This window comes from Malurus melanocephalus, unplaced genomic scaffold, assembly GCF_030028575.1.
Source record: "Malurus melanocephalus ecotype Western Australia unplaced genomic scaffold, MMel_1.1 scaffold_253, whole genome shotgun sequence".
Taxonomy (NCBI): Eukaryota; Metazoa; Chordata; class Aves; order Passeriformes; family Maluridae; genus Malurus; species Malurus melanocephalus.
This window is the reverse complement of record NW_026623485.1, coordinates 411,432-422,607: the sequence shown is the minus strand read 5'-3', so window position 1 is coordinate 422,607 and position 11,176 is coordinate 411,432. Positions and strand designations below refer to the sequence as shown.

Below are 11,176 nucleotides of genomic sequence, written 5' to 3'. Positions count from 1 at the left end.
ACTACAGAATCATGTAAACACTATACATAAATAATTTTGAAATTGTCATTATGGCTTGCTTAGGCAGCAGTTTTGGTCACCTGGAAAATGGGCAGCATAGAGRTACCTTCTCTGCACTGCTGCCCCATTACCTCATTTGCTGCCTGGAGCTTTCTGGCTTGGGGGCACACCCCGGTCTTGGTAAATGCTGGTGGTYTCTGCTAGACACAGAGAGGGCTCTGGCTCTGGCCACACTGTGCTGGTGCTCCAGAATGTTTGTTTCTAATTCCATTTTACCAATAGCAGCAGATTCCTAACATGCCTGATCCGGTCAGAATCAGTCCTGCCTTAGTGTTTTCCAGGAGTACTGCCAGGTGTATGAATAGGAATACCTGGGAGCACCAGATGCTATTTCAAATTCTGTTTCCTAAGAAAAGTTCCTTGCTTTCATTTCTTTGGTTCATTGTTTTCTGTGTGGGGACATGGGTGGGTGACAGATGTACCTTCGGTAACGTCAGTCTGCTGACAAAAACTGACAGTGAGTTCTCAGTGTCTTTAGCTTGGTATCAGGAAAGGTGGAGGCTTCACTCATTGCAGCTCATAAAATCGAGAGAGTGGAGCCTAGAAAATAGTCACAAACATAAGGACTTCCAGTTCTGTTCCACAGTTGTTTCAGATTGAGAACAAAAAAAGGGGAAAACAGTAATCTGCACATTGTTTTTCTGCATCTCACTGGAATAATTTTCTCCTTCTTTTTCCTGRTGTAGACAATAATTATTCTTTGTTTACCCCTGAATGAGGAGAAGCAAATTCCCAGAATCTTGCAGTCCTGAGCTTGTTGGTCTATAACACTGGTTCAAGACAAATTCCACCTTTTAAACAGATGCTACTTTTGCCCATATGAAGTTGAGGGCTCAGATGCAATACCCGGCATGTGTTGCTGCTCTTGGCTGTAATAAATGCCAGTGCTGGTACCCAGCTAGGGAGAGTGGCATTTCCTAAGTGGAAGCACACTGCAAGGCAAGTGTGGCCACTGTTCCAGGTGCCTGGGCTGTCGCAGCTGTGTTTGCACCGGCCTGCAGCAGGAGGGGATGGCTCAGCAGGGCCAGGTCTCTGCCAGKCTCTGCAGTGGACGTGCTCCGCCTGGCAATGAGGAGGGAGGAGACAGCGGTGTGGACTGCACTGCAGCACACTGCAGCACTCCTGGAACAAAGATTGCCTGGGCAAACAGGGCTCGTGTTGCTGCCGTGTGCTGACCACAGCTCGGGGACAGGGCCTTGACACCACATCAGCGCCAGCAGTGTTTCAGTGTGTGACTGTCAGTCCTCTCCCAGGGGCTTTGCAATTAACAGGAGACCTGATGCATTAGTAAGGCACTAATAATAAATGTTTTGGACTAGTGAGCTCAACTCTGACATGAGGTTAGATGGGAGGTGCTGGCCACAGTCTGTTGTCCCTGGCTCTTGAGCAGCCAGGGTAAGATGCTGAAGCTGGCCAGAGGAGAGTGGAGCTCTTGCCTGCAGTCAGCTCACAGCAGCCCCTTGCTGAGAAAGGGGCATTTCCAGCCAGTGGACAKGAGCTGTCTTGTACCAATGGTCTGCAATACAGTCCTTAGTGCAATACAGCAGAGGTCCACACCTTTCCAGTACCTTCTAGTGAGAGCTGTGCCTCGGAGTGTAGCATATGAGTGCTCCTACAGGCTTCCAGAGAGGAGTCTGTGTTCTGCTTGGAGAAGACGGACTTGTTTAAAACTCATTCAGAGCTTGTCCATTTTGATGCAGATACTCCTTTTGCTGCAAGTGGTCTTGGTTCTGGGGTTATCAGTGTTGTGGTAGTTCTGTTTCTGGCACTTGGCTGAAGCTGTCTTCCAAAAAAGGGAGCCTGGCAGGGAAGCAGCAAGTGCCCTGTTAAAGGCTCCTTTTCCTAAGCACAGAAGGAAGCAGAGCAGTCTTTTTCCTCTAGGTACTATTATTGCATGATGCCAGGAGGCAAGCCGAGCTGAACTGTAAAGTAGGGGCATTACTCTAAAATTTTTGGCAGATATGATCCTATAGAAATGCTCTCTGAATGGGTGTATTTGCATAAAGTTTGTTTTTTGAAAGACTTTGCATTAYCCCTGTCGATTGTTGTGTGCATAAAGCTGGACTCACAAGAAAAGGGATCTGTCTTCTGCCTGCATTTTTCATTTTTCTGTCTGTTTTCTGTAAATAAGTTCTCTGGAATTGCAGTCAAAGAGTTGCTGCAGGAATTTGAAGAGCTAGGATGTTGCTGGGCAAGTGTGTGCATGCATTGCCAAGCAGAGCAAATTTCCTGTATCACTTCCAGGATAGCTGATTGTAACTTCCTGCAGTTGGCTGTCAAAACCTGAGCTTCCTTTCCATGGAAATATCCTTATTCTGGCTTTCTCCAACCTAGATAACCAGTTCAGGATGTCCATATTGGAGCGACTTGAGCAGATGGAGAGGAGAATGGCTGAAATGACAGGCTCCCAGCAACACAAACAAGGAGCAGGAGGTGGAAGCAATGGCAATGGGAACAGTGGAACACAGGTGCAGTTATGAACCCTGCTGTGACACAACAGCTTTATGCTTTCTTACCAAAAGCTCTTTTGGGGGTGGGGTTTGGAAATGGCTATAGTTTGTCCTAAATAACAAGTCTGTTTTGTGGGTGTCTAACAGTGGTTGGAGTTCAGTTGCATTTACCTCTRTCTCAGTACTTGTAGAAGTGAAAGGCTGCCTGTTGAGGGCAAGCTGCAGCTCCTCTCCATGGTTAAACTGGGATGTGTGTTGTGTTTCAGTGCGTTTCTGGGACTGGCACCCTGGGCAGCTGCTTYGAGAGCCGCGTGGTGGTGGTGTGCGAGAAGATGATGAGTCGTGCGTGCTGGGCAAAGTCCAAACACTTGATCCATTCGAAGACTTTCCGAGGAATGACCCTGCTCCATCTAGCTGCTGCCCAGGGCTATGCTACTCTCATCCAGACCCTCATCAAATGGCGGTAAGACCCAGCCCACTGCATTCTGGGCTGTCAGTACAGGCATGGCAGGAGCATGTATAACCTCTGCTCAGTCCATATTTCTGGTTGTCTGGTACAAAGAGCCAAGCCCCTGAACTTGTTCCCATCCCCTGATCTGACAGGACCTGTCTCTTGAGAGAGCGAGTCCAATTGCTGGATGTGTCATGCTCTGCACATCTTTGGTGGGGGTGCTGTCTGTGRTAAATACCTGTGTCGTGGGCATGTGCGTGGCCACTTCCCTGTTGGTGCAGTGTTTTGGATAAAACCATGCTTAGACAGTGGTCCTGACATGGCCACACAGCATCATTCTTACTGTTGTTTCCCTTGCAGCACCAAACATGCAGACAGCATTGATCTGGAGCTGGAAGTTGACCCTTTGAATGTGGATCATTTCTCCTGCACTCCTCTGGTAAGAGCAGAGTCTGAAATTTCTGGGAGAATTCTGAGGGCCCTTCATGGAGTTCTTTCTGATGTGTTATTTTCCTAAAATGTATCACTATCTGGAGAGTAGACAGTCCTTGCGTGTCCTTGCTGCATGCACAGTAAGACACAGTACTGTCAGCGTCCTGGCGTTGTTGAGAAAGAGCATCCAGAACAAAACTTTGTCATTGAGAAACATGAGGAAAGGGAACAGACAGATGGTTCTGGTTTGTGTTTTACACRAAATCTAGTCTCCATTGTCATGCTKGGGAAAGGACTTTACATGCCTTCTTTCACTTTGTCCTCTGTGACKGTTTAACTGTAGAGGTTGTAAAGTTATAAACTTTTGCATCACTAGAATAATGAAATAATGACTGAGAGCTTAGATAAACACAAAGCCAAAACAGACGGACCCAGAGCTGCCAGTTTACAACACAGGGTATTGATTTTATTGTTCCCAACCTTTGGTCCTGTCTKCATGTTTCTGACCTCAAAGATTCCATTGTGTATGGGCCTGTTCTGTCTCTATGGTGATGTCAATGTCACCAAAAAAMCCCAAAATGAAAGAAAACAAACTATCAGTTTTGTCAGTTGGAGGTTTCTCTGTTGTAGTAGAGAATAGCATGTATTCAGTCCTCTGTATTGGCCTTTTGTCAGGTTGGGACATGAAAGTAATTTGCTGACTTTGAGCATATCATGGTTTATCAGAATAGTTTTTCCTTGAGCTGAGGACCAGACTCCACTGCATTAGCAAGAAAGGAAGAAGAAGGCAGGTCACCCAATGGRTTAATTATCTTTTCTTCTTTAGATGTGGGCCTGTGCCCTGGGCCACATGGATGCAGCTGTTGTGCTGTACAAGTGGGACCGCCGAGCCATCTCCATYCCTGACTCCCTCGGGAGACTGCCACTGGCCATTGCTCGCTCTCGGGGCCACGTGAAGCTGGCAGAGTGCTTGGAGCAGCTACAGCGAGATGAGCAAACTCAGCTTGGGCAAAACCCCAGGATTCAGTGCCCCTCGAGCACAGACTCCAACACAGAGARCTGGGTGTCCCAATGGCACAGTGAGCTTGTTGCCTCTCAGGAGCCTCAGAAGGGAGTCACGGTGATTTCCAGTACAAACACAGGTAAAGCATCCTGGAGGGCATGCACTGTTTTGCTGTTTAACATGGGGACAAGGAGCTCACCTAGGYAGCAGATGCCACTTGTAGCTTTGCTGTCCATGCTTAATTCTTGTGCTCCATAGACTTAAATAGCATCTGGAAAAAGAGTGAATGCCTGGTTTGGAAAGGCTTGTGTGTTGAGTTGTTGAGACAATATCATCCCTGGGTAATTGTTACTCCCTTTTCACTTCCACTCAGGTGTTAATAGAGCAGGGCACAAACTTTGGCCTGCAGCTCTAAGGCAGAAGCTGCTGATGTTCCTATAGCAATCATGGGTTGCATGTTTAGTTTTGACGGTTGATCTGTTTATTTGCAGAGCTGAGGAGGCCAAGATCAGAACCTTCCAGCTATTACAGCAGTGAGACTCAGAAAGATTACCCTGCACCCAAAAAGCATAAGCTGAGCCCTGAATATTTTCAAGCCCGGCAAGAGAAGCTGCTTTCCACTGCACTGAGCCTGGAACAGCCAAGCATTAGGAAGCAGAACTCCAGCTCCAAGCAATCCTCCACTGAGACAATCAGCCCCAGTGAAGGGCTGAGGGACTATGGCCGGGAGCTCTCCCAGCAAATCCCAGAAGCTACTGGGTACCGGGGCTCTGGCAGCCAAGCAGGCATCAAATGGAACCCAAAAGACATTTATATTGGTGTGTCTGCAGTGCAGGTGGCAGGGAGCCAGAAGGGCTCTGCCTTGGGCAAGGACACTGTGGCCCATCGGCTGCGCCAGCGGGAGCAGATGAATGTGTTGATGATGGCCGACAGGGAGATGGTGGATGCAGAACTCTTGTCCTACAGGGACAATGCAGGGGATGAGGACTGTTTACACCACATGGATGAACTACAGGTAAACTCACCCACAGCACCAAGAGCAGCAGTCTCATAGAGCATGGAGGCTGCACAGRGCATCCTGACAGTGAGAAACTCCTGTGGAGGCCTCTAGAGACTCATGCTTTGAGAAAGGAGGTGGTCACATTGTCAGTGTATACTTTCTTCCAATTTCAACCCAGACATAAAGACTAAGGRTTAGGATTTAGGGTTGTGCACTGGCATACACTTCAGCAGTGTACAGAATGCATAAAATTGTTTTTGGTTGTGCAAGGAAAAAGGAAAAAGCAGAGCCTCCTGATCACAGCAGTGCATGTGACTCAGGTGGCCCCACAGTCCTTGGGGAACTAGACAGCAGTCCCTACAAAGACAAGATGTGAGAGAGGCCATGCTGTGGTTGCAGGYTCAGCCACTGCCCTTCAGAGGGAAGGAGATGAGAGTGGAGAATGGGAGAGACAGTGGGTTTGGGGAAGGAAGAATCCCACAAGAATTCTCTGTGGWGTAGAGAAAATCAAAATATAACAGAAGCAGGACAGACATGAGAAGTGGTCACTGGGAGAAATACTGTGGTTGTCTGAGCAAATGGGTAATGGGAACACAGCCTTGCCTATTCTGCCTTGGCACCTCTGAGTGTTCTCATCTGGCTGGTGTAACGCAGGTGAACAGAGCATTGCCAAACGAGCAATTTTCTGTTCTCTGTGTTAAATATTCCTATGAAGCTTGTGGAGCTGAGGGATATTGTTCAGAAGGATTCCTGACAATGTGTTCACCGAAGATTTTTAACTTCTTTTGATATGCCTTTAGTGTCCTGTTGTGCTCTTCTGCACATCACAGCAAAAAAGCRGCAAGGTCGATTTTCCTTTGGAAATAACACACTAGTGACAGCTGTCAGGACTGTAGAGGGAGTGCCTAGAAACCTTTCACCAGATCTCTCAGGCTCCCCATAAAGGCCTGGGGAATATGAAACCCTGCAGTGCTTTGTCTGAAGATACAGAAAAGCAAACGAGCATTGGTTAATGGATTTCTCTCCAGTGCTGAGACAAACAGTAGACTCCAGCTTCCACAGGTGTGGGGAAAATGGGGCATTCTGTSTAAAGCTGGGCTGTACCATGGAAACACAAGGCACCTTCTACCAGGCAGCAAAAGTTTGCTGTTGTTTCCCCCTTGACAGGTGAACATGATGACACTTGCAGAGCACATTATTGAAGCTACGCCTGACAGGATCAAGCGGGAGAATTTTGTGCCAATGGAATCGCTGCTGGTGGAGAGGACAGACAGTGCTGCCATGAGCACCACCATGAGCTGGCTGGCCAGTTACCTTGCTGATGTCGATCACTTGCCCAGTGCTGCACAGATCAGGTCAGTGAGAGCTGTGAGGTTGCTCTGGGTTTTGGTGTGGTGTGAATGCTGGGCACCATGTTCTGACTCTGCAGCCTGCAGGTGTTAGTTCTCAGACTCAGTTCTAGTCTTGCAGGCTCAGGCACACTCTTGTGCTCAGATGTGTCATTGCCAGCACAGCTGCAAATTCATGGAATGGGGGGTTTGCTKCAGTGCCACATCTGCAGTGCAGTACAGGCATGCTCAGGGGTGTGGGATGTTGCTTGGAGAGGCGGAGGGGAGCATAAACTTCTGTCGTTAACTTAGAAATGTTGTCCTTATCTGTGATGCCAGCCCAAGTGCTCTGTAAGCCAATAATTCCTACTGTGATTGGTATTTCAGAAGTCTGTATAGTGAACCCCTGACCCCTTCTTCGAACACCAGCTTGAGCCCTGCAGGCTCACCAATCAGTGAAATAGCTTTTGAGAAACCCAGCCTTCCCTCGGCAGCAGACTGGTCCGAATTTCTGAGTGCATCCACCAGCGAGAAGGTAGAAAATGAGTTTGCACAGTTAACTCTGTCTGATCATGAGCAGAGAGAACTCTATGAAGCTGCCAAACTCGTCCAGACAGTGTTCAGGAAATACAAGGTATGTGCCCAAACATCCAGTGTCTCCCTTGTTAGGTGTATGAGTATAATTTGTTACAAACGGAAATGTGGATAATACCCACTCCTGGACAAAAATACACTTCCTGCCATAACGTTTTCAATGCTTCTGACATTTACTTGTTGATGCTTGCCCAAAAAGTATTGTATGGGCAGTGCATGCCATGCCATAGCACACCTGCTGTGCCAAAGCAAATCCTCAAAATGTACCTCAGAGGTTCTGTTTAGTTGCCCACTTGATGTAGAGATGCATTTTGAAGGTTTGTTCCTAATGTGAGCTGACAGTAGAGTCATCTCCAGGAAATGCCTAGACCTGAGTTGGACCAGGTGGTGTTGATAGAAGAGGTTTGCCCTGCRAGCAGCTGGGAGCCACATCAGCTGTCCTGGGTTTGGTGCACTCTGACTGATGCTGCTCCTTTCCTTCTCCACACAGGGTCGTCCTCTCCGGGARCAGCAGGAGGTGGCTGCTGCTGTTATTCAGCGTTGCTACCGAAAGTACAAACAGGTAATCAAGAAAGTGACATTTTATGAAACACAGGAAAGTGCCATGAACACAGCCCTTTGTAGTGGGGATTATCCCACTGTTCCTCTCATATGATTTTCAGCATGCAATAATTAATTACCTTGCTTAGGCAAAATTGAAAAGGGAAGGAAATTTGTATTCTGAATCTTAATTTTGGAGGGAATCCTTGAAAAYACTTTGTTTATGATAATGCGTTCATGCATGCCTATAGCCTGAGGAGACTCTTCTCTGACTAGTTGCTTGCCAAATTTCATTGTGAAATTGAAGTTGGTTTTGCCTTTGATAAAGGTGACGATAAAAAAATAGGTTGTTTCATTTTGCACATACTAAACTTTTAAACTATGGGAAGTCACATGTTGTAGCTTGATGCAAGTTTTTCCAGGACTGAGACTTTCTCCAGGCTCTGCTTGGAGACATGTTTTCAGGCTGAGTTCTCAACCCCAGAAAAAGAAGATATGTTTTCTTTTTGGTTTTTGGTTGGATTTTTAGTTGATTTTTTAGTGAGGACTAGAGCCCACATCCTCCTTTGCACACTACCCTGCCAGACACAATCTGTCTGATGTGTGGCTGGCAGCAGGTTACAGAACGTGAAGTGAGAGGCCTGTGCTCTCAACCCTCAAAAACATCTATTTGGGAAGTCCTTCTAGTGCTAGGTGACTACATTGTGATTCACATCCAACCCATCACATGGCTTTCATTCTGGAGTGATGCTTCCTGTAGCACGGAAGCTTAATTCCTTTCCAAAACTGCCTGATAAATTGGTTTGTCTTGGATCCTGGAATCGCTTCTTTTTGAAAGAAGATTGTTTGGGTTTTTTATTTTTGGTTTGGTTTTTTTTCATTCTTTATTTGCAGAACTAACATTAACTATGTATTTTTCTGTTTCTCCCCAAGCTTACTTGGATAGCCTTGAAGGTAATACAAATACAAACACTTTTTTGGAAACAGTTCCAAATGGGTCACTAACTCTCACACAGGAGAACCTGGCCTTTTATGAAAGAGAAATGTTTTAGTAGTATCCTCTAATAAATGCCTGTGGCTGAAAAATCTCTGACAAACCAGTCCTTCAGGGAGCTGTGTAGGGACTGCTGTGCCACAGTTGTCTCAGCTCCCATGAGCAGTGATGGGTTGAGCTGCTGGGAGGGTTTTGCAGCCAATTTCCAGAGAACAGGCTTTTGTTTGGTGCTCCTGATCAGCTGTCACTTGGTGATCTTTGCCTTGGCATTTGGGGAGCACAGAACATTATCYCACCTGTACAGCCAATGTCCTCTGTGCTCTGCTTGCCTGCTGAAGTATTTTGACCATTCATCTGAAATATCTTTATGCTGAATTCCAACATCTCAATACATTGCTGCTCATGCTAGAGGCACAACTGTTGATGTCAGTCTTAAACTGTTCACAGTCAATAATTTTCTGCTGTAAAGATGGGTTTCCCAGCAATGCAATATCTTGCTCTCTTCAGATTCAGGAGTCAGCTGAACTTTTCTCAGGGCTACCTCCTGGAGAGAATGTGTTCTTGGGGTRATCCATGCACAACATCCCCGTGCTCTGTGGTTTTGTGTGGTTTTGTGTCAGGCCAAGGCCTGTTCTGTCAGCACAAATGGTTTGAGTTCTGGGACACTGAGCTCGCCTGGGCTCTCTGTGACATCTCCACTGATCCCCTTCCCGGAGCAAGGGAGCAAGAGRAGGAGAAGGGATAGATAATCAGGTCTTAGAGTGGAATGCAAACATGTTGGGGTCTGGTCTATTCAGTGACTGCTAATTTCTCTATCATATGCATTACTCCTCTGATCTGTTACTGCACTGATCAGTGCAGGCTTGTGACTGGATTGGAACAGTCACAGCTCACAGCACTGTTTTGTATCTGAACCCTTCTGTTCAGGGGTTTGTAACTCAGCCACAGAAATCCCATCTGGGCTAGAAATTTGAAGGAAAACCAAGACCAGCCCTTGAGTGGACTTATTTGAARCTGTGAATTTAAAACCACAATCTGATCCATTTAATTACAAAGCATTAAAMAAAAAAATACAATAGAAATTTATAATTGCAAAATATAACTGCTCCTAATGACTGCTTCAATTCCAAAAAGTGAAATTTGGTAAATGGTGGTCTGTGATGATACTGGAGGGTTTTTTTTGCTTTGGGGTTATGTTGGGAGAGTTTTTTCTTTGCTTTTTAGTGTTTTGGTCCCAATAGACCAGAAAATATTCAGGTATGTTAGGACTTTACCCTGTACAGGGCAGTAGCTGCTACTCATCTGTCTCATAAAGTGAGCAGAAGTCAAAGGTGATACAAAATACCAAGGAACAATAGACACATCAGTTTTGAAAGTACTAAAACTGTTAAAACATATCAAAATAAGATCAGAAAACAGTGAAATCCTCTGTTACAGTGGTATGAGTGCAACTTCTGTACATTATTCTACATTTCCATCTTGAAAAGGRCTTAAAAATATGCATGAATGCACATGTTTTCACTTAACTGGTCATCGCCTTGCATGCTGTGAGAGGAAAATGATGTAAAATAAAGATCTGCTTTTTCAGAGTTTGCCTGCTTTACTTGGAATCACAGGGCTAGAAATAATACAGTGCTAGATGGAATTTGGGAAGTGTGTCACTGTTCATGCAAATCTGTGGGTTCAGCATATGCTTGTTATGGATTTCTAATGAGATTTACTTTTGCCCATGATTTAGGCTCATTATTGTAYTTAGAACTCTTGTGGTTTTGGGGTTTTAAGAAAGATAGGGACAGACTTTTTAGTAGGGCCTGTTGCAATAGGACRAGTGGTAACAGTTTCAAGCTAAAAGAGGTAAATTCAGATTAGATACAAGGAGGAAAGTTTTTGCCATGAGGGTGGTGAGTCCCTGGCACAGGTTGCCCAGAGAGGTGGTAAGATGCCCTATCTCTGGAAACATTTAAGGTCAGTCTGGATGGRGCTCTGAGCAGCCTAATCTAGTTGAAGATGCCCCTGTTCATTTTGGGGGGGATGGATTGGATGACTTTTAAAGGTTCCTCCCAATGCAARCTATTCTRTGATTCCATTAACCCAGTCAAACTATTCCAGCAGCAGCAAAACAGGTATTTGCTTTCTTGATGCAGATGAAGCTCTGCCCTTGAACTTGAGTTTGCAGTCACAGTTTTCTCATACAATTCCAAGTCAGGGAATAGATATTCATTTCCTTCTCATCACATCTTAGTGGCTCAAGAGTCTTTACCATAGGAACCTGCTTCTTAACTGCTCTCACTGGAATGCCTCAGCTTCTCTTTATTTCTGTTGTA

The 11,176-nt window shown here is 45.9% G+C and overlaps 1 protein-coding gene across 5 annotated transcripts in view; it reads left to right on the top strand.

The window, feature by feature from the left end:
• The window catches only part of CAMTA1 (calmodulin binding transcription activator 1), a 233,463-nt gene that overhangs the window by 204,610 nt on the left and 17,677 nt on the right, over positions 1–11,176 (top strand). For 4 of the 5 annotated variants that reach the window (XM_057375572.1, XM_057375574.1, XM_057375576.1 and 1 more), the window contains 9 exons: positions 2,395–2,528; positions 2,777–2,973; positions 3,322–3,400; positions 4,220–4,535; positions 4,888–5,411; positions 6,564–6,751; positions 7,112–7,358; positions 7,809–7,880; positions 8,792–8,812. In XM_057375572.1, the coding sequence (XP_057231555.1) occupies positions 2,395–2,528; positions 2,777–2,973; positions 3,322–3,400; positions 4,220–4,535; positions 4,888–5,411; positions 6,564–6,751; positions 7,112–7,358; positions 7,809–7,880; positions 8,792–8,812 (1,778 nt within the window). The remainder of the gene's footprint in view (positions 1–2,394; positions 2,529–2,776; positions 2,974–3,321; positions 3,401–4,219; positions 4,536–4,887; positions 5,412–6,563; positions 6,752–7,111; positions 7,359–7,808; positions 7,881–8,791; positions 8,813–11,176) is intronic. The other variant, XM_057375573.1, reaches the window with a different exon arrangement.